This window comes from Onychomys torridus, chromosome 7, assembly GCF_903995425.1.
Source record: "Onychomys torridus chromosome 7, mOncTor1.1, whole genome shotgun sequence".
NCBI classification, from domain to species: Eukaryota; Metazoa; Chordata; class Mammalia; order Rodentia; family Cricetidae; genus Onychomys; species Onychomys torridus.
The window spans coordinates 68605963-68629014 of record NC_050449.1 but is presented as its reverse complement, the minus strand read 5'-3'; the positions used below and the strand labels follow the sequence as shown (position 1 = coordinate 68629014).

Genomic DNA, 23052 nt, shown 5'->3' with positions numbered 1-23052 from the left:
AATTTCCTGCAACAGGAATTTGCAGTTAAGACTGAAAAGGGTTTGTGAATAGCAGCTGTCCAAGTCTAAAGGAGACACGGTGCCTCTGCACAGACTGTCATCATTAACGACCGTGAGCACTGTGGAACATGGAACTGACCTTCAAGACCTTTTTGATGCTGTTAATGGTTGACGTCAGCAATGATCTTACTTTCTGATCATCGTTCAGGTAGTCAGCATGTCGCACACACATAAATAAGATATATGCTGGTAACCCTGGAATCAGATTGACAGCCACACCACGTGGCTTCAATTCTGAATAAAGAAAAAAAAAGGAGAAACAAAATTACATAACCCTGAAAGTCTTTGTGAGGCATGTTTTGTGGGAGATAAAAGCACAGTTGTGTAAGAGCTCAATCATTCACAGCAAGTCATCAAAAAACCCAAAACAGTATTCTAACAGCTCACTAGTGAAATTATTGACTATAGGCACATGTCTATATAAAATTCATATCCTGCCCTGACTTTTCCCTTGAAGTCCAGTCTTGTTTATCAACTGTCTTCCTGACGTCTCTGTCAGGCATTTTCAAATCAAACCTCTCCCAAGCCAAGTTCTCCATTCCTCATGGAAACTACTGTACTAATGGACTTCTCCATCTTCAGTTTCTCAGGTCACAAACCTCATCATTTAAAAAATTCCTTACTTTTCTCACACCATATGCCCAATTTATCAACCTGTTAGTGCTCCATGCAAAATACAGCCAGAATCTAACTATTTCTACTTCTACTAGCTACTCCCCAGTTGAGGACATTATCAACTCCTTTTGGGTTGCTGGAATAACTTCCTATCAGCCCCTAGTCCCAGATCATTTCCAAGTATGTATAGCTATTTACTTAAGAAAATGCATGTTAGGTTATACCACTTTTGTTCTGAGAATTCTCCAAAGAGCTTCTTCGCTCACTTCTAAAATTCCAAACCTGAACTGTGCTCCACATCACTTAGCGCTGTTCTTCCCCATGCTCACTCTGCTCCAAACAGCTCTCCTTGCTGTTTGCTGAACGTGTCATGGCTCCCACCCAGGGCCCACATCCTTGCACCTTTTCTGCCTCGGATGTTCTTTCTTCAGAAGCACAACTTGTTCCTTGTTCTCTTTAGCCACTGTGCACAGAACACCCCATCAAAGAGTGTTTCCTGACAATTTTATATAAAACTGTATCTGTCTTTCCTCTCTATCCTTTCACCCTTTACACCACCAGCCCCTAAGCATTTTTGCTAAATGAAGATCATGTTGAAACCGAAGTGCTTGGAACCTATATATAGCACTGAGCTGAGAGCCACGAAGGAGGAATGTTAAATCAGGTGTGGTCATCCATCCCACAGCTGTCACCATGGCAGCTGGGAGGAGAGATGGCAGAGCCTGAAGGTTTTAGTTCACAACTGCTTAGGGGTTCCCACGTTCATTCCTTCTTTTACTCCCCTATACATTCTTCTTAGAGGCTCACACTCAAGCCTCAGGACCCCCTCCAAATGCCTCTTCCATTCCCTTTTCAATTATCCCATCTTTTCTGTACTTTGCTGGAATTTTTTTCCTTAATATTTTTTCTTCCATATTATTGAACGTTGTCCTAAATACAGTTAGTCGTAAACATTTCTAGGGAATGAAAACAGAAATTGAAAACCTAAATGGCTTACAATAGTGGCATCCAACCACGGTTACACTTGGGGATCCCTGAGACCTTTCCAGAAGAGTACTAGATGTGGCCAAGCTCTTTTCCCTGGAAATTTCAATTGACTTAATTTGGGGTAGGGGGTATTAACACTTTTAAAGAGCTTCCTGAGTGGGCTGAGGATATAGCTCAGAATCTGTCTACCATTCATGTGGCCCTGGGTTTGCTCTCCACCCCCGCCCCCAACCTTCACATGCTGGTCTTAGTGGAAGCACACATATACTTTAGTATTTGGGAGGCAGAGACTGAAGTACTGTGAATTCTGGGTTAGCTTGGGCTACATATCAAGTTCTAGGCTGACTTGGGCTATATATAATGAGACCCTGTCTCAAAACCAAACCAAACCAAACCAAACCAAACCAAAATTCCTGAGTGGTGTTAACATGAAGCCAGAACTGAGAGGCTTGGCTTCAAGGGAGCCTTGCAGATGGATCCTAGACACATGTTCTCCACTTTGATAATGAATGCTCAGTAAGGATTCTACCACAGGACTACAATTCAGTAGGAAATGATGACTCATAAAACTTCAGAGCTGGGCCGCGCGGCGGCGGAGGCGGTGGTGGCACACGCCTTTAATCCCAGCACTCGGGAGGCAGAGGCAGGCGGATCTTTGTGAGTTCGAGGCCAGCCTGGGCTACCGAGTGAGTTCCAGGAAAAGGCACAAAGCTATACAGAGAAACCCTGTCTCGAAAAACCAAACCAAACCAAACCAAACCAAACCAAAACAAAACAAAACAAAAAAACCAACAACAACAACAACAACAAAAACTTCAGAGCTGGACCTGCTAGTGGCTTACATCTATGGCCTTCGCTGCTCAGAAAGCTGAAACTGGATGGTAATACCCAGAAGTTTAAGGTAAGCATGGACATGACAGGACCACTGTCTAAAAAAAAGAAGTGTTAGAACTTCATTTTTTTAAACATTTATTTGTTTTGTGTGTGCTGTGTGAGGGCCTGGGACACAATGTATTTGTGGAAGGCAAAGGAAAGCCTACAGGACTCTGCTTTCTCCTTCCACCATATGTGAAGGGACTGACAGGCTGCGGCATGGCGGGCACGGCTATGGCAGGCCTCACCCTTCTCCCCATTCCCTCTGCCTTCCTCCAAACTGTTAGATTACATTCCTAAAGCTGGCCACCAAGGTCTAGTCCCTTATTTGGACACTTCCTCCTCAGGAGGCTGACCACCAAGGTCCAGCTAATAAAGTATGGAAGTCCAACAATCAAAAGTCCACTTTGGTTCACCTAGTAAACATGCCCAATTAAAACCAAACACTTCATTCTAACATGGGGTTTCTCCTTGTACCTATAAACTGCCATTTTTCTATGTACCACATCTGTCTCCCTTTTATCCCCATCTCCCCTGTTCCCTTTCCCTTCTCCCTTATCCTCTGTCTCTTGTGTTCGTCTCTTATTCCCTGCCCTCTGTTCCTCTGGGGCAAATAAATCTCCTTTGTGCTGAGAACTTGGTCTTAGGGGGCCTGAGCTGATACTGATCTCTAACAACAGGGGTCTCAGGAACCAAACTCAGCTCATCAGGCTTGATAGCAATCACCATTACCCACTGAGCCATCTTGCCAGTCAAGAAAATAATTTTAAAGACTATGACATCAGTTTCAAACCTAGTGACTAGCCTTTCCAGCACTGAGCTGCCTGGAAGGGGTCTTACCAGCGCAGGAGCATTTGCCTGGATGGGGTCTTACCAGTGCAGGAGCATTTGCCTGGAAGGGGTCTTACCAGCGCGGGAGCACTTGCCTAGAATCAGGTTCTTGACAAGCTTCTGCTCATCCTCCCGTTTGTACTCCAGCATCCCTTGGAAATCCTTTTCTTTCCGGGGAATATTGACCGGCCGGATAGGCTCATCAATGATCTGTCCTGGAGATATGTTCTCCATCTGACCCACTTCCGGAGAAACAAAAAAAGGAGAGAAATGTTTGTCAGGTAGAATTGTTGAGACTGGGTAAGCAGCAACATCAAAGGGTAAGTCTACTCTAACTGCCACAGAGCCTGATATACAAGTAGTAACATCAAAAAGCTACCCAGAAGCTGGCAAGGGTTTTGTTTGTTTTGTGTCAGGTTTACTTTGCATAAGATCAAGTATCCACAGCACAACAGAAAAGTCCCAGCATATGCAATTTAACATATTTGCTAAGGAATCTTTACCAACCAAAGTAGTTAAACATATTCAGACTTTGGCTTGCAGAATGGAAAAACAGGGTGGGAACGGCAGAGCATGCCTGTGATCCCAGCACTTAGGAAACAGAGTCAGGTAGCTAAGCATACAGGGTCAGCCTCACCTATACAGGCAGTTTCAGGTCAGTCTCAGCTACACAAGACCCTGTCTCAAAAGCAAGCAAGCAAGCAAGCAAACAAATCTCTCAAACAGAAGAAAAGCCTTCTAAAGGGACAGCAGAAGCACATGTTCATGTTAGTTCTAAGAATCCGATACCTAGTCATTAAAAGCAAAAGAGCATTGATTTAAAATTTACCATTATCTCGAATTCAAACCACATCAAGAGAGTTGGCAAGACAGTGTTTATTAGCACAGACTAATGTGAAAATGCCTAAAATCAGGTTTATAAGGACCTCCCTCATAAGGCTAACACCTTTCTTCTGCTTACTTCAGTCTTCCGCTTACTTCAGTCATGTGCAAACAGATGATGTCTCCTTTGGAGAGCTGCGCAATAAGACACCACCTGGGAAGCAGAAACCTTCCCCAGACACTGAACCTGCAGGCATCTTCTTGAACCTCTATCCCTCTGAGAAATAACTTTCTGTGAGAAATGTATTTTTATTGCGTATAAATCACCAGCCAGAGCAGCACAGACAGACTGAGTCAGCAGTCACTTAGCCTGGTGCTGTGATCCAGGTGTTCTTCTAGAACCTGCAGCAGTTTCTAGTTTCATTTTGTAAATTCTCACACACCAAAAAAGGAAAATACTCCTTAACTTTTTTATTTTTTCCTGGAAAAGGAAAGCAATTCAAGAGTCTCTAAAACTTTGCCTCTTCGCTCCAGAGTACCATGAAGATCTTAATCTCAGGTTTAACCAATTGTCAGACAATTTCTTACAAGTAAAGAAATTCTGGAAAGTTTGATCTAAAGTAGAGAAACCTGAAGGCTGAGGCTATAGACTAGGACATATCAGACAGGGTGTGGGTAAGTCACTGTGGTTTCTGGGCTTTTGTTTATCTTGGATCAAAACAATTACTGCCTTCTAGAATACTTTCAGGTCTGATTTATTTTTTTTAAATGAAAACCAAGACATAACACCCACTCTTGGGTTAAAATAGAGCATCATGTAGACCAGATTTTGAAAGACTCTCTACTTAGCTATATAATTTCTGCTAAAAATTGTACATATTGGCACTTTTTCTTTTAAAAAGTTTGCTTTTTTTAAAGTGTCCTTAATTAAATAAAACCCACAGGAGAGGCAAGAGTCTTGCTGTTTTAAATTAAGGCAAAAGGGTTTAAATATGTTTTAACACTTTTAAAGAACAAACAGACTTTGATTATTAGGAGGTGCCTTGTTGCACACAGACTCTGGTATTTTTCTGTAAAACACAGACCTGGAGAAGAAGAGAGATGTGTTGGAAGAGCATGTCATATTGTGTCTATTTTATTTTATCCTCTAGATATAAATCACTTAACTCAAAATATAAACTTACATTAAGAACAAATAAGTCTTTTCTTGTTTAACCCATACTAGCACAAATGTTGTTTTTTGCTTGGCTTTCAGGATAGTTTAATTGAAAAGTTAGATTTCTAATTGACAATGGCCAAAAATGAATAGCATCGTGAGATGCTTTAACTTCTCACTTCAATTACTCTTCAAAGGTCGAGGGTTTAGCTCACTGGTAAAACATACATTTTAAAGAAACTGATTTAAAATGTGAACTAACAATGGCTTTTATATATATTCATATTCACTGATGTTGGCAAAGAGCCACTAGTTTAAACAATACCCTTGTTTTTATGGCAAGACCTCTGCTGTCTTATTATGATGCCCAGTTCAGTGTGAAAGTTCTCTGAAAAAAGACCTAGATTTTTAAGTACTGCCAATGAACATTATAGCTCATGTGTGCAGACCTGGAGTTTCAAAAGATTTTTCTCCTTGTGTTTACATGTATGGTGTGTGTGCATGTTCATGTGTGCATGCATGCACGTGGGTGCACATGTGTGTGGAGGCCTGAGGTTACATTGTGCATCTTCCTTCATCTATCTCTACCTGATGTATTGAGTCGGGGGTGGGTGGGAGTGGGTGGGGTGGGGGGTGGGAGGGGGAGGTGTCTCTCCCTGAACCCAGAGCTTGCTGTTTCAGTGTGTCTAGCTAGCCAGCTTGTTCTGGGGATCTCCTGTCTCTGTCTCTTTAAAACTAGGATTGTAGGCAGCTGCCATGCCTGACAACTTTTTATGCTGGTTTTGGGGATGAGGTTCTCATAGTTTCGTGGGAGGGGCTTTATATGCAGAGGCATCTCCCCAATTGCTGCAGTTTTAAAAGTTTTAATGTAGTATATGAATCATGTAATGCTAAGGGTCTATATGAAATACATGGCTGTAATCTTTCTGACATCTAAGCAACCATTTCAATATGTGGACATTAAAGAGAGTAATATCCACTTCAAAGTTAACAACCATGATCCTATGCTCTGTCATAGGTCAGACACTGTGTTCCTTGTAACTGTAAGAAATAAGAGGTGGTGCCCATGTTCAAAATGCTCTTGGTCTAGCACAGAGACCAGTAATTCAAACAGAAAAACTGCTAAAAATAAGACAGTGAAAAACGGCAGAAAGTATGACCCAAACATGGGAGGCAGGGTCATGTGGTCTGGTGTGATCAGGATGCTTCTGAGGATGTGATAGGTGCCTTTGATCCCAGAGACTGAGCAGGGCTTGAGCAGGACCCCGCCAGTCAAAGAGAACAGTCATGGTGGAGTGAGGCAAAGCAAACAGAGAAGTCACTGGATAGAATCTCCTGACTCTCTCCACGCTTTGTGCCATGAGGATCATAAGATGACAACTAGAAAATATGACAGATGGCCAGGGTGCGCATATCACTTGTGGTCATTTCATCTTTGAAACTCGGTCTCTAAGATGCCTGAGCAGTAATGTGGTTATTGGAATGAAGTTAGCATCTCTTGGTCTTTCTCATATAGATCTCAAGCACTTCAACTGTGTCTAGCACCTAGGAAGCATTTAATAAAACTTACTGAATTAATAAACTAACCCACAAGACAAGATCAGTATGTTTAACACTGGATTTTTTTTCTCAAGGAGCTATCTATTTCATACAGAAATAATTATATTTTTAAATTGTTTCTTTGTAGTTATAATTCATGGTTTCTGATGAACACTTTTCTCTCTACTGGATCATGAGTTCTTCAAGGACAAACTCTACCACGTTCCTTTCCGTATCTCTAGTGATAACAAGTAGGTTGTGTGTAGCACTTACTTGTGTTGTTCCAGAGGCGTCACCTACATGAACTCACTCAGTTCTTACATTATCATTCCCAGTGAGAACATGGGAAAATTGAGTCAGAGAGGTTCAGCAATTTGCAAATATTCTGAGACTAGGAAGTAGGAGAGACAGGACTTGAACCTAAGAAGCTGTCTCTAGAATCCTTGCCCTTAAGCTCATGCTATACTGACAAGCAGATACTGGCCTATCAGAGATTGTTGTTAGATGTTTGCTGATTGAATGTTCTCTCTTTGTAACTTACTGTTACATTACTATGAAAATTACCCCCACATGCAGAGGTAGAATTTCCACTCCACAGAGGTCAGGATTGCCAAAACTCATTTTGGTTATTTCTCTGAAAATTCACCTGTAAACCTCCCGAACAGGAAATAAAATTTCGCAAATACTGAACAAATATGTTTAAGTACCTTCTAGTTCACCAATTTTTTTGGCGAAGACTTTCAGTTGTTTCTTCAGTTTCCGGACAGTTTTATCCTGCTTTTCAAGCTGTTCCATCAGATCCTAAACCAGAGTGAGAGTTACACCAGAGATCAGAAGAGGCTCGGCACGGGAGCACAGGCGCGGTCCGGCAGCACTGTTAGTTGACATAAAGGCTGCACTAGAGCTCACGGTGGAGCACACCGGGCTCCCAGGGAGGATGGGGAGGTGCGGCTACACAAAGGCAACGCCAGAGCACACTGCGTAAGTTCCCTTACAGCGTGATGGAAGTCCTCCACAGACGCCCGTGCCAAACCATCACGGGTGCAGTGACTTTTGCAGGGGACTGAGAAAGAGTCTTGATGAGGGCACAAGAAGTTCTGTGGGGATTTGAGGACGACTATACTTCCGTAAAGATTGACGCTCTGTGTGTAAAGCACTGCTATGATTTACCAATTCTAAACTTAGCCTTAAAGCCTGAGAAACATAAAGAAGTCTGGGGAAACTAAAGGTAAGCTGAGCCAGATGTTGTGGCTTTGAGGTAACCTTTGATTCTCTTACTGAGGAGGCAGCAGTGGCTGGGTCTCTGTGAGTCCATGGCTAACGAGGGTTACATAGCAAGACTCTCTTAAAAACCAAACCAAACCACAAAAAAAGTAAGAAAAAGGATAAAGAGCTTTTTGATACATAGCACAAAGGTGCATGCCTATAACCCAAGTACCTGGAATCCTGAAAGAGAATTCAAGGCCAGCCTGGGTTATACAGTGAGAGTGTCTCTGGGGGAAAAAGCTGCCTCAGCACTCTGGAGGCAGAGGCAGGCAGATCTCCATGAGTTTGAGGCCAGCCTGGGCTACAGAGTGAGTTCCAGGACAGCCAGGGCTACAGTAGAGAAAATAACGTCTCAAAAAAGAAAAGAAAGAAAGAGGAAAAAAGAGACTAACTTTGCATGCCTAATGCAAAAAATGAGAGAGGGAGAGAGGGAAAGAGGGAAAGAGGGAGAAAGGGAGAGAGGGAGAGAGGGAGAGAGAGAGAGAGAGAAGAGAGAAACCGGTATATTAAAAGCAAAGGTAAGGTATCTGTGATGACTGGCTCTATTTAGTAAAGACAGGCAGTTAGAAACTCAGTGACTAAGAGGGAAGAGGACAGGACCAGACTAAGGAAGCGTAGAAGGAACATGAGCTGGTGGGACGGCTGGTGGTTGTCACTAAGTTATCGAGAACAACTTAGAAACCACTGGTTCATTCTCCAGCTTGCACAAGAGAGGATTCAGTGGCAGACTGGGGATTCAAGGGCCCAGCTGCTAATGTCTCCAGTGCTGGGCTGTGCTTCCATCACACTGTAAGCCTTGGGTTAAGATCGAACCACACACAGTGGACACAGGACACGGAAAGAGACGGCACACTGGCTAAGGAGAGCTGTGGAGGTTGAGGGACGAGGTTTTGTGAAGACGTTGGAATAGACCTCCTGGCAGCGGCAGGCAGCAGCAGTGTGCTCTCCAGTTAGAGAAGGCTAGAAGTCGCAGAAGACAACGGAAAAGCACTGTGGTTTACATACAATCATCCTTTTGTAAAGTGAAATCCGATATGATTGGTACTTCTTAGGGTCATCTGCATATAATTCCTCAAAATACTGAAAAAACAGGTACAATGGATATTTGTTTCTTGTGTCTTTGAGGGAATGCTACCTCTCAGCAAAATTAACTTAAAATTACTTTAAAATATGGGTAATGAAACTATATCTACTCACAAGTTCCAATTTATCACCTGCCATTACCACTTTTTTTTCTAGTATAGATGAGTCTCATATTTACAGATCTAGTTAGCATGACCAATGGAGACAGGTGATGGCCAGGATGCTGTCATTCAGCAGGTCAACAGAGCAGGGGACCGTGGTACCCAGAGAAGGCTGACGTTCAGGTTCCCAGCCCTTTGCTCCTCCCTCATCTGTGGCTCTCCCAAGCTGCTGCACTGCTCAGCTACCAGCAGAGCAGCAAGGGCAAGGGTGGCAACACAATGAAAAGGCAGCAGGGCTGTGAGCACCCAACTGCCATTGGGGACCGCAGCGCTGGTGAGAGCCTGCACACAGGGGAGAAAGAAAGCCATTCCCATGTGCATTGGCGTGTTGTGAGTACATGTCTGTTTGGGGGTATGCAAGGTAAAACTTCAGAAGCACTAAGCCTAGACATAAGGTTGCCTTAATAGTCTGTTCAAGTGCATCCTAAAAAATATATAATGAAGACTGAGAAACTCTAAGTAGTCTGAGGCCTATCTTTCCATACACTTGAGTTTGACAATATCCTTTGAATTAGCAGTCAGTGCAATGGCACAGGCAGCTGATCTGCAAAGGGTAGAGTAAAACAAACTAATTAGAGTCTTCTATTTAGAGCGCAGGACTCGATTGTTTCTGCATTAGGTACAACATTTGCCAAGAATATTAATAGTTCAGACAGGCTGTAAGGGCAACACTTGATTAACTTAGTGAACAAACTGAGAATCTACCACCCAGAAGCAAACCTATTTCACAGATCGCCTAGCAGTTTAAGACAATGATTCAGAAGCAAAGAATCTGTACAGTGATCAATCAACATTATTCCACAAATTGGTCAATTCTTAATCATCAAAAGCACTGTTAGTTATTTAAGCAACAAGAGTACAACACAACTTTTAAAGAACACTTTGTGACTCAGAAGGCTTCCCCATTCCAGTCATACTGGAAGAGTCCAGACAACACCCTCACGCTCTTCCCCACATTCCTACCATGGAGCTTCACACATAAGACAGACTGGAAAGAAAATACTCTGTGTTGGCAGTAATCACTAATGAAATTAGACCTTCAGAGAAATTCAAACGCTTTTATCGTAGATCTTAAAAGGTGTTAATTTTTTCATGTCCTAAAGAACAGATTTTATGTAAAAATTGCAATTATAATCTCTCATTGATTTTTTATGCAGTAAGTATATCTGTAAAATTTACATCGATTTAAAATTGCAAATATGTAATCAAAGTTATAATGTGATAGAGAAAGAAAATTATAGAAAATATTTTTTTTCTTGGTAAAAACATTTTAAAGAAATGAGAAAAAAAAGGAAAAGTCTTTAGAGTCCATGTCAGCATTTAGAATCTGGTAAGGGGAAAAGCAAAAGTACTCTCCTTACTATTGTACAAGTTCTGCTTAAATGAATAAAATGTGCCAAGCTCAACACTAGGCCCTCTACCCTAGTTTAGAAGCTGTGCCCAGTGTCAACCCATAGCCCATGCTTAGTTCAACCAAGAACCTTCCCTGGCTTGTCTGCTAGACAGGCTGGATGGCATCCTCACTGGATGCGTGGGATCAAAGGAAAATAATCTGTAGCTGTGTCTCTCTGGTATTTAAAGCCTAGCACGTAGTCAGAAGACTTTCTTCCAGACACTACAGGTAAGGTCTGAGAGGGCTCAATTGACCAAGAGACTGCTGTGAGAAACAGCCTGAGTGTAGTTTCATTATTTTGATTCATATTTGATTCATTTCTACCAGCATATTCATATTTTCCTTTCTGTCTCTATCAGAAACAGAAGAGCATCTTTCCCAACAAGGAAAAGCTGTGCTTGTCTAAAAACAACAGACTGGGGCACTGCCACTCTGCTCACCAGGTTTTCGTTGGTCAGCCGTGTGATCTCATGCTGCAGGCTGGCCTCAATGCGGGCCTCAGGGGGCAGCTGCAGGTTCTGGGCCAGCAGCTGCTGTTGCCGGTTGTTCTCCTCCTTCAGGCTCTGGATCTCCCCACGAAGGGCCTCGGCCTCATTCTCATGGCTCCTCTTCTGCGACTGCAGCTGGGATTCCAAGAGCCTGCAGAGAGGCCACACAGGTTTGGAGGGGAGAAAACACCCCAAGTTCACACTGATGGGTGTGAAGCTACATGCTCCTTTGCAGGAATAGGAAAAGGGGATACTCTAGGGTCTATGCATCTTCTGACTCCAATGTTATGAAACTCAAATGCCAGAAATGGAAACCAGTTTGTCCACATTGGCATCTTTTTGAATTGTATGAAGTTCTCCTTAAGTTGGCAAAGATAGTATCAGTACCCATAAATAAATAAATAGCTGCATGTAAAGGGCAAGATTACACACACCCAATCTAATGAAATAGACCTTTAAAGACACAGTCACTGATTTCAGGCAAAGGTGGAACCAGGATCATGTTTTTAATATTGTCCAGTTATCCAAGAACAGACAGGCTGGTGTGTAACCACTTGGAAACCCATAAATTAACCGAAATGGAGTCTAGTAGTTCTGTAAGTGTGTGTGTGTGTGTGTGTGTGTGTGTGTGTGTGTGTGTGTGTGTAGACCGAATTGTCATCTCTTCCCAAGAAATTACATATCTAACAGAATCCTAACAAGATACAGCTTTTGGACAAAGTTACAGTCAAGAACTAACTAACATGAAGAAAAAGACACTTAATCCCAATTTCCTTTGTTATCAACTGCTGAGTAAAAAACTTACTGATGCCATTGTGAGCAACTATTAATAGCAGACTAAAATATTTTAGTTATGAAGTTTCAAGAAAGTTAGCCAACAACACAGAAGTTAATGCCAATGGTTATATGGTTAGAACAAAGCTGAACAAGTATAGCACATTTAACAGTGTAAGGATTTTAAAGTTATAATCACTAAAATGGAATTTTTATCAGATTTTTAACACAGAGACATCACTAGGGAAGATGAATGTGTTAAAGAGAAACACAGCTAATTCTATGTTGTTTGTTTTTTTCTTGGAAATAAATTGCTGAGCTCAGGTGGTTATCCTGACTTCTTTAGCTTTGGATCTCACAATAACCACAGAGAATGCTGAATCAGGAACCTGACAACACTTTTAGGCAGCATCACAATAATGAGAAAGTGGCCACATCTGTTACAGGAATGTGTATCCCAGATTGACACTTATTAAAAATAAGCTACTGTCCAGGTAACAAGTACTAGTGGCCATGCTTCAATAACTTGTCCTAGTGAGAATCACAAGTTTTAGACACTCACTCCTGACAGCACTGTGGGTTATATGAAGCAATTTGTATTCACCTATAATCAACTTGAGCCTGAGCAGTATCTGTTAGTAGAGACAATTTTAAAGAAGGTATTTGGCTGCAGGTTCTACATTTTATTGAGACTAATTGTCTCAAGAGGACAGTAAATGCACAAGACACAACGCATCAAAGTTGTGAGTCCACTGTTAGTAAGGAAAACAAGTTAATAACAATCCCCTTTGAGGAGACAGATATAACCTGTTGGCTTGTTTTAACCCTTCATAAACCAGCCAGAGTTCTCCATCCTCATTCAACTCCTGGTAATCCATAGTAGATGATCTTCCATGTAAAGGAACACAATGCAAAACACAAAGGGACACAGGATGGAAATGAGATGATGGTGGTCAAGAAAAGCACACAACATTCCAGCATTCTAAGTGGATAGGACCATTTTTAGTATACAAATGACTTTACATAATCACAAAATTACCTTGGTTAATTAAAAAAAATGGATAAAAAGTTGCATTACAGATAAATGAAGAAATGAAAAGAAATGACTGGAAAGTGAGACATTCAATTTCTAATGTTTTATGCGGCGAGCCAGAATACCTTGCACATCAAGTATTACATTGAAGCTAACCATTACACATCTATGAAAAGACAAATTCTATGGCAATTTTCATAACCTATTCCAAAATGACAATTTCAGTTTTCTTGATAGGAATTTATTTCAGCATAATCTGATTCCCCATGTAAACTTTTACAAAAATTATTGTACAAGTAACATCAGACAATATCCAAAGTTCTCAGCTTCTGACATGTTACATTTTTTTATTTAATATGGTGCTCTATTTGCATACACACCTGCAGATTTATTTATGTATTATGTATATGTATTATGTATGCCTGCATGCCAGAAGAGGGCACCAGATCTCATTACAGATGGTTATGAGCCACCTTGTGGTTGCAGGGAATTGAACTCAGGACCTCTGGAAGAGCTGCTAATGCTCTTAACCACTGAGCCATCTCTCCAGCCCCCTTGACATGGTTTTAAATTTTTGGATAAAATTAAATTTAAGATATGGAGAAACTGCCTTTATATCAGAGGTGTATCTATCACCTCTTATTAAAATAGTAGAGTTTATAGACAACATTTATTTAGTAACAGTTTTCCTACCTAGGGTGTAAACAACATGTTTTGAGGCTTTGTTAAATGTCAGATGCTGCTCTTCATTCTTTCACTACCTTATCTGTTCTTCCTGTCACCATGTAGTATTAATAGATGGAAGGAAGTATCTGAGTCCAGTCCATGTGATTTGAGAGTCCGGGTTCTTAATCTTGATATACTTTTGTTACTGTGTTTACATAACATGAATTTGAGTGAATTCTATTTTCAATCTACCCTCCCCCCCTCTCTCTCGTTATTTATTTCAGAGGTTTCAATTATATTATTATATTCTTATGAATTCAAAATTTATATCTTAGGCCATGTGTATTGGAATTATATACAACTCAACTGCCTAGTGGGCTTTCTCTCCCTGAATGCCTTCTTGTCTGCTAAAATTCAGTATGTGTGAATCCATTCATCATTCCACCCTGGCCTCATGGTCATGAAATGGCAGCAGCACATTCATTTGAGTCCCCACAGCAGAAACTGCAAGCTTCACTAGAACCCTCTCAACAGCCAACAGACTACAGGTTTACTGACCTCATCTTCACACACATCTTTCAAATTTCCCACTTCTTTCATTCCCAAATGTCATCACCCAGCTCCTGCTGCCAGGACCAGTCAATGGCTTATGGCAAAGCCTCTTAACTGGTTTTGTGCCTTCAGTCTTGCTCCATTACAATCATTCTTCAAGTTAAACAATTCTTTCTAATATCTTCAGACTAAAACCCAACCATTGCCAGCCATTTCTCTAAGGAGCCTATAACCTCTGTGAGAAGGAGCTGTATTTGTCTTCTTCTCTGGATTCCCACTAAGTGGCCTAGTGTCAGGCATGAGGTAGGCACACTTCAGACCTGGTGAGGGAACAGCTGAGTGGATGGATGGACAGCATACTACTACCCTTACTATAATTAGATGTTCTTTTTGTTTTGTCTACACAAGATTTCTCTGTGTAGCCATGGCTGGCCTGGAACTCACTATGTAGACCATAGATGTTACATAGATCTGCCTGTCTCTGCCTCCTGAGTTCTAGGATTAAAGAACCACAACAGCCAGGCTACTTAAGATAATCTTAAATATAAAAGTTTATAATTAATTCATTAAATTTACATTTAACCAAGTACCTTTAAAAATGTACCTCTGTACCTTTGCCTGTAAATAAAGAACTATCTTATGTTTTGTAAGGTATATATATTTAATTTGTGGGTATTTATGTATGTCAATCCTGGAACTATGTTATCAAAATAGGATACTAGGAGACTCCAGAACTGTCTTTCACTACAGGCCATGCTCCCTCAAAACGGTCCAGTGTGTAATTTTTTTCTGTTTAGAGTACAATGGCACTAAATCTCTGTTCAGAAATGAGGTTGGCAGTAAGGCTAAAAATTGGAGGTATGAGTGTCTATTCTCCCATCTTCAAAGTTGTGGCACCCTCCTAGAGCTACATGGCTGCCACTGATGGGATTCCAGGCACATACATCTTCACTGCTCTTCATGCTACACTTCAATTACTGAATACTGCAGCTGCCTCTACAAACCTTCAAATGGCCATCTGAACAACACCCTTACTATGAAAGGATCTACCCAGGACAGCCTAAACTGAGCAGTGGGTTTTCTTCTCCAGGAAGCTTAAGGTCAAGGCCCTTGACATAAAGATCTTCCTATAATGTGAATAACATTTCCTTTGACACCAATCTTCAACAATTACTGATATTATGAATGGGATTTTAAGCTGGTTTACATCAGAAACCTTAGGTTCTTCTTGAAGATTGGCTGATTTCTAATAAAGCAATGAGTCAGCACACTGACTTCCTGAATAAGAGGTTGGCTTGAAGACGCAGATTCATACAGTTAAACCAAGATGGATGAAAGGATCAACTTACCTGTTGGTTTCTTTCAAACCAATATATGCTTGTGCTATTTCACCTTTGTCTTTCATTTTCTGTACATCTTCCAAAAGTATTGTGGAGTCTGTCATGGTGTTCTGAAGGGAGAAATGATACATTTCCACATGAAGCTCCACTCAGTAGCTGTGATCACATATGACACATGCTTTTCATTTCAGGCCTTAGTGGGTAAAAAGGGCATTTGCACCTAGCCTCATGACCAGGGTTCAAGCTCTAGAATCCATACAGTGGAAAGAATCTACTCCCATAAATTATCATCTGACATTAATGTGTTTGCTTATACAGATACAAGCACACACTCTCTCTGGTTCGTACACACACACACACACACACACACACACACACACACACACACACAAACACACCAAAAACATTAAATAAAATTACTAATTTATGTCTCTAAAGGAAAACAACTTTAGCATCCTAAAAGGTTCATTCTCTTTGTCTAAGAAACATGTCTAATCTTTCAATTTTTGTTCTAAGCTAGGTGTGGTGGCTTGTTGTTTGAAACCTAAATGGTTTTAATAAACAACCTGGAGCCAGATATCAGGATGAAAGCTGAAAGATCAGAGAAGCAGAACAGTCAGCCACTAGTTCTTACCTCTACGAAATCCTCAGCCTAAATCTCTGTTCAGAAAAGTGAGTGAGTTCTGTTTCCTTATGCCTTATACACCTTTCTGTGCCAAGACATCACTTCCTAGGATTAAAGGCATGTGTGATTACCAGTACTGGGATTAAAAGTGTGTGCCATCACTGCCTGGTTCTGTTTCCGGTGTGACCTTGAACTCACAGAGATCCAGATGGATCTCTGCCTCCCAAGTGATAGGATTAAGGGTGTGTGTACCACTGCTTGACCTCTGTCTAACCTACTGGCTGGCTCTGTCCTCTGACCCTCAGGTAAGTTTATTAGGTACACATGATCATCACAGTGGCTCATGCCCAGGCCATCCTCAGACTCTTGAACTTCTGGTCTTCTTGCCTCATCTTCCTCAGTACCTGGATCATAGGTGTGCACCACTGAACCAGCCCAGCTTATGGAGTGCTGCAGATCTAACCCAGGGCTTTGTGCATGCTAGGTAAGCATTTTACCAGTTGAACTACATCCCTGGCCCCAGATAAACATTTCTTTAGCTTTATTTTATAAAGAGTATATATTTAGCATATTTCAGCTAATTTAATTTTTTCCCTAAAAGAAAAAATTATTTGATAAAAATCTATTTGATATTCTCATTTTAAGACCTATAAATATGATTCACAATGATTCAAGTTTTTGTATCAAATAATGATACATGGTACTTGAATATCTTAGGACTTTTCTGTGGTGTTTTTCAACTTCTAATAAATAAGGTTACTTGATCTATTCAGATAGTATGAAGACAGAGGAAAATGGGGTCTCCATTTGCTGATGGGGAACGAGCAGCTGGGTCTTTCCTCATTCTGCTTGTCTTGGATATAGTATTTGGGAGACAGGATCAGATCTGTATTGCAGCACTGAGAAGCTTTTGTCCCACTGTTCTATGTAGTAGTTCCCATATGAAGTTCTGAAAAGGATGTATCATATATGAAGCATCCTATTATCGCTCAACAGTTGACCCCAGGATAACTAGAGACATTCAACTCTACAACTTCACAGGAGCTACTTTTTATTCTAGCTCTGGGCTTGTCCTTAGGGACGGGAGATGGCAGTAAAGAAGGCCTGCCCAGCTCTTCCATTTCTCCTCCACCTTGTTTGATTTGGTATGGATGTGTGCCTGGGAGAACTGTCCATTTAAGAGTGCTCTAAGTGAAGGGTATTTCCCCCCAACTTCTGCATGACCCCAGAGCTACACTAGTGAGTCACAGAGGTGACTGTGAGTGAGAAGTCACACAGGATATTAGTCAGTAAAGAAGAAGCAGGGCATGGCAGCTTACACTGTACTCAGAGCACTCAGGAGGTAGAGGCAGGATGACATCTTCAACTATAACAGTGAGTTTGAGGCCAACTTGGGCTCTATGAGCTCCTGATGCAAAAAAGGTAGAGGGCTAGAGAGATGTAGCAGCACTTAAGAGGGTTCAGATCTCAGCACCCATGTGACAAGCTAGACATTCCACGTATGTCTGTAAGCCAGGTTCTGAGGGGTGGAGCCAGGGCACTGCTGGGCTTCCTGGCTTCTAGCTGAGCTGAGGAAATAAAAGCCATCTCTACCTCAAAGGAACAGATGGAGAGTGATGGAGGAGGGCACACAATGCCCTCTTGTGGCATTCATTTCCACATACATAAACACAAAAAATAAATCAATCCATCTTAGAAAACAGTACAAAATAAAATAGACTTGGTAACAAAGCAGCATTAACATTAACTGAGGAGACCTGTAAGCCATGTTAGGATAAACAGAAGTACTTATTAAATATTAAAAATATGTATAATTACCTTGTCGTCCTGAAAAATCACATGTTGGCAAGCACAAAAATGCAGAAAACAATAAATCTTTAGCTTCATGAACAGATACATTCACTGAATCCATACAAGAGTTCATTTAAAAGCTAGGACTTGTTTCTTCTAAAACTAACGCTAAATGCACTAGCATTCACAAAACTGTCAGAAGGTAGACATTAATATATATGTATGAGATAGGAACCCCTATTTTCTTTTTCTTTTTGGTTTTTCGAGACAAGGTTTCTCTTTGTATAGTCTTGGCTGTCCTGGAACTCATTCTGTAGACAGGCTGGCCTCGAACTCACAGAGATCCACCTGCCTCTGCCTCCCAAGTGCTGGGATTAAAGGCGTGCGCCACCATTGCCCAGCTGGAACTGCTATTTCTAATGCTTAAGTTCTTTTCTGAGTTGTTTTGTTTTAAAATATTCCTGGTTGTAAAATCTTGGGTGTATGAAAGAATGACTGTGCTGTCGATCTATCTGGGTGAGATTTCATACTAGGATTTGAAGAGTTCAAGCAGTGGGCAGTGAGCAGTGGGAGGGCAACTGTCCAGGGGAAGCCCCCCCCCCCCCTTCTCAGAAGGGAGAACAGACAAACCAGCACTGGCTGTGCTAACTCACACCCTAGCTCACTATGTGTTTACTACTGTTCACCACTGCCTTGAAAACAAGAAATTGAGAAACTCAGAATGACAAATAGACACCAGGTATTCAGAAAGTGTCAGTGTACTGCACACCTCCAGAACAGGTAAGGTGTGTTACGTGGAGGCCGGGAGCTGGGCGGGCAAGGACTGTGTTGAGATAGGGCCAGCTCATTATCATACAACAGTGGGCTATGTGAACTTAATAAGTGGGCAGGCATGTAACCAAACCATGTGCTCTACTAGTGAGGTTGTATTTATGCCCTTTGCTTTATTTTTATTTTCCAATCTCTTAATTTTCACTAAAGCTTCCTACAAATATATACAACTATTCATAAATTTAGAAAGAAAAAGGGAGACTATGGGTCTGCTGAGAGAGGAGAGAATACTGATTTAGTCTTCGTCCAGGAGGCATACAGGGCTTTCTTTTTCAAGGCCAGCCTCTTCAAGTCTTGGAACCAGATGAGACTGAGCCAGGAAAGGTGACAGTGTAGACTGCTTTCTGTGACTCCATGAACACAGCTCTTCCTACCGCCTCCCTAGTAAAGGGAGCTCCTAGGAGTGAACAAGAATCATCTCCCTGTAATTTCCATGAACTGATTTCATTTCTAACCACTTTGTTACATTTACACTTATGCAGGCCAATTTCAACAAGTAATTTTAGTTAGACTTAATGCCTCTTTATACCAAAATAATTTGTAGATTTTCATATTCAATGTATTTTACTTTAGTTCAGAATATACTGAGGCAAGATTACTATAAAAGCATTTTTTTAAAAAAATCTTTTGATTATGAGAAATAAAACTTTGAAAGACACCTGGGAATCCAGTGGTTTTTGTAACTGCCCTTTCATTACAAACTGGAGGAAAAATATAAGAAGAAGTGAAAGCCAGTCACCATGCTTCATACTCAACATGCTTACTTTGGGTTGGATGGCTTCTTTCTGGCTCACCAGCTGAGACCTCAAGATGAGGACTTCCTCCTTGCGAACATCAAGCTCCTCGCTCACGGAGGTCAGCTGTTCCATGAGGACACGGTAGGCAGGAGCACCTGGTGCAGTCACTTCTGGGGCACTTTTCTCACTGAGGGCTTTGCGTAACTCATTCAGCTCATTTTTCAGTTTTTTGTTTTCTGATTCCAGTTCTTGACGCTGAATGAAAAGATAGACAAATTTACTGTGGCAGTTTGAATGAAAATGGCCCCATAGGCTCATAGGGAGTGCCGCTATTGGGAGGTGTGGCGTGTTGGAGCAGGAGTGGCCTTGTTAGAGGAAGTATGTCACTAGGGGTGGGCTTTGAGGTCTCAGATACTCAAGCCTAGTCAGTGTGTCATAATCTTTTCTGCTACCTTCGGATTTGGATGTAGAACTCTCAGCTACCTCTCCAGAACCATGTCTGCCTGTGTGTACCATCCTTCCCACCATGATCACAATGGACTAAACCTCGGAACTGCAAGCCAGCCCCAGGTAAGTGTCTCCTCTATAAGAGCTGCCGTGGTCATGGCGTCTCTTCCCAGCACAGGACACTGACTGAGACGTTACTGCTGTCGTTCTCGTCTTTATACTGGAAACCTAAGCTCGCCTAAGTGACGGAGGAATTCTACTAGAAAGGACATCGATCTCCACTCTTAAGTAAGTATGACATCAGTGCAACTGAGCAATGTAAATGACGGTTTGCATCACCAACTCCAATTCCAGCGGCAAATTTACTCTGATCTGCTCAGGGAATACTCCCAGATGCAAATTGCTGAGTCCCAATCCCGGGAAGCCCAGGCTTTGTTTGCAGGTAAATGTAAGGGCAAAACCAAGCATACAGCTGGTCAGGATATTCCCAATGACTGGGTCATCTGGGAAGACCTCTGTTGTCCTCATCAGGGCTCTCTTTCAATCTACAAACTAGTAATCAGTTTTGCATTGTTCATTTCTGGGACAGAAAACAAGGCAATGTCTTTACTTTGGTGCTGAGACTCTGGCACAGTGTGTCCCCAACTTTAACATGTATCACAGCCATTTGGAGTTCCTGTTGAAACACTATTTCTAAGCCCCAATTACAGTATTCTGACCTTATGTCTAGTGGTATGAGGCCTGAGAATTTTGTACATCCAACAAGGAACTAGGTGACAGTGACTGTGATAATATAGGGGTGAACTTTGAGAACCACTCACCCAATACAGAACAAATCTGGGCTTCACTCATACTACAAAAAACACTTTCACTTATCTATGCTTCTGTGAGGCAGGGGATGTTTTGGAGAGCAGACCGCTACCCTATGCCTTTAGTCTGGCCCTCAACATCAATTAGATGTTTATGGTAACAGATGGGAGGGAGCACTTGAACCAAGTATCCTGATTCTAGAGTTCAGAATCTTTACCACTGTGGCTGCTAGCTCCTGTTCCTGCAGAGTGAAGTCCTACTTAGATGAGATAGAGTTTGTAAAAAGAAACAACAGAGGCCAGAACTAGTGGCCGAATCAGAGAAGCTAGAACCTTCAGCTAAGGATACTCTCAGAGAAAAAGACAAGTTCTTAGTGGCTCTCTCCTCAAAACAAAGTATACAAAGTTTTGGGCTGAAATTTTCAGTACCTTGAGGGACTCATATTCCAGTTCTGCACCTCTAATTGGTGGTCTTTCTTCCTCCTGGGGAGAAAAATAAAGTAAGAACTCTGTATTTTAATTGTCAAGGTTTTACTCTTAGAACACTTAGCTGCTGTACAAAGGGCAGTGAAGTGCCAAAGCCCTCGAAGCTCGGGCGAGCGCTGCCCAGAACTCAGAGACTACAGAATGGGACAGCCTGGCCTCCCTCACTGCTGCTCACCTTTGCCTTGCTGCGGAACACCTGCTCCTCCTTTCTGTCCAGCTCATCCTGCATTATCTGCTTCTCCTGTTCCAGCTCCGTGACACGCTTCTGGAGCTTAAGGAACAATGACATGTCCAGAGGCACCTTCTTCTCACTTGGCTCCTAAAACCCAGAAATAGTAAGAATCAAGTAAAGCCAGAGACTCACAAGCCTAAGAGGCAACGATGAAAACAGTTCAATAGGAAAACAGTCAAACTCACAAAAGAAATGTAGAACAAAACAAAAACCATGTTCATCCTTGCTAATGATTGGAGAAATACAAGTTAAACAACAGTAAGGGATTACTTCTCTCTTACCTGACTAGCAAATAGCCCACAGGTGGCATTTCAAAGTTAATAATGTCCCATATTAGCCAACTGTGCCCCTATTATATTGGTGGAATATGAATAAGCCTGTGGAAATCTGCATACATTTATTACAGTTGTAGATGTATAATAATATCTACCCTAGCACATCTGTTTAAGAATTAAGACTACATGGCTGGGAGATGACTCAGAAGCAAAAGTGCTTGCTGTAATCATTTTCCAGTTATCTGTCTAACTGCATAGCCAGGTGAACCACCACTTTAGGCACTGTCTCTCTGATGGGCAATGAGATGGTTTCTAATTTCTCAAACACACATCCAAGAACATAAATATCTGAACATAACCCTTGGAAGTCTGGTGGGCCGGGGCAACTTCAACTTACATCAAGAACTACATCATTCCTGGGACAACAGTCACTGCTGAAACTCAACAAAGAAACATTTTTACCTCAGCTGATTGCCCAAAGGTGGCATTTCAATGCTGTCTTAAATTTTATACTTTGGCTTTTCCTAAGGTTAAATGGTTCATGTATGGAAGTCACAGAACAACTTGCAGGAGTTGATTCTCTCCTTCCAGAATAAGTTCTGGGGCTTGAACTCAGGTCAGCAGGCTTCACATTAAGAACTTTACCCATTGCTCAGTTGTGTTGGTCCACCAAAAACACCTACAAGTACTTAAATGTTCCATTTAAATAGCTTAATATCTGTTCATTTATTAGTGATGCATATGTTCCAGAAACTTTAACTTTCAAACCACTGTAACAGGATCCTCCACTCTATAAACAAACATAGTACTTTACTCTCGACACATAAAATGTTATTAACTGGAAATTATTCCTTTGGGCTTTTGGCATGTAAAAAGGAATCTTATTAAAATAGGATTGGGTAATTTCTCAGCTCTATATGCAGAATCCACTGAGTGCTAGGTGAGAACAAAATTCTACAGCTAGGGGTAAGAGAACAGGAAAAGGCAGGGGCACAGAAGGTAATACTTGCCACAACACAAAACAACTCGAGGTGTAATGAATGGTAAGCACTTAAGAGTGCTAGATGGTGTCCTTAGTCCCAGTGGCGTGTCTACTTATAGCAAGGTCATTTGACTTCTCCGGATCACATAGCAAAGGAGGAAGAGTGGACCATCTGGAGGAGAGGAGTTGTGGGGTCTT

General features: G+C 41.6%; 1 protein-coding gene across 3 annotated transcripts in view; it reads right to left on the bottom strand.

Moving 5' to 3' along the window:
* Myo5a (myosin VA) overlaps positions 1-23052 on the bottom strand; it is a 154506-nt gene that overhangs the window by 19379 nt on the left and 112075 nt on the right. Inside the window, exons 26-36 of one of the 3 annotated variants that reach the window (XM_036193785.1) lie at positions 21541-21684; positions 21309-21362; positions 19651-19878; positions 18083-18091; positions 15649-15749; positions 12856-12936; positions 11227-11425; positions 9155-9229; positions 7591-7684; positions 3462-3608; positions 140-294 (exon numbers count right to left, since the gene is read on the bottom strand). In XM_036193785.1, the coding sequence (XP_036049678.1) occupies positions 140-294; positions 3462-3608; positions 7591-7684; positions 9155-9229; positions 11227-11425; positions 12856-12936; positions 15649-15749; positions 18083-18091; positions 19651-19878; positions 21309-21362; positions 21541-21684 (1287 nt within the window). The remainder of the gene's footprint in view (positions 1-139; positions 295-3461; positions 3609-7590; positions 7685-9154; positions 9230-11226; positions 11426-12855; positions 12937-15648; positions 15750-18082; positions 18092-19650; positions 19879-21308; positions 21363-21540; positions 21685-23052) is intronic. The other 2 variants (XM_036193783.1, XM_036193784.1) reach the window with 2 other exon arrangements.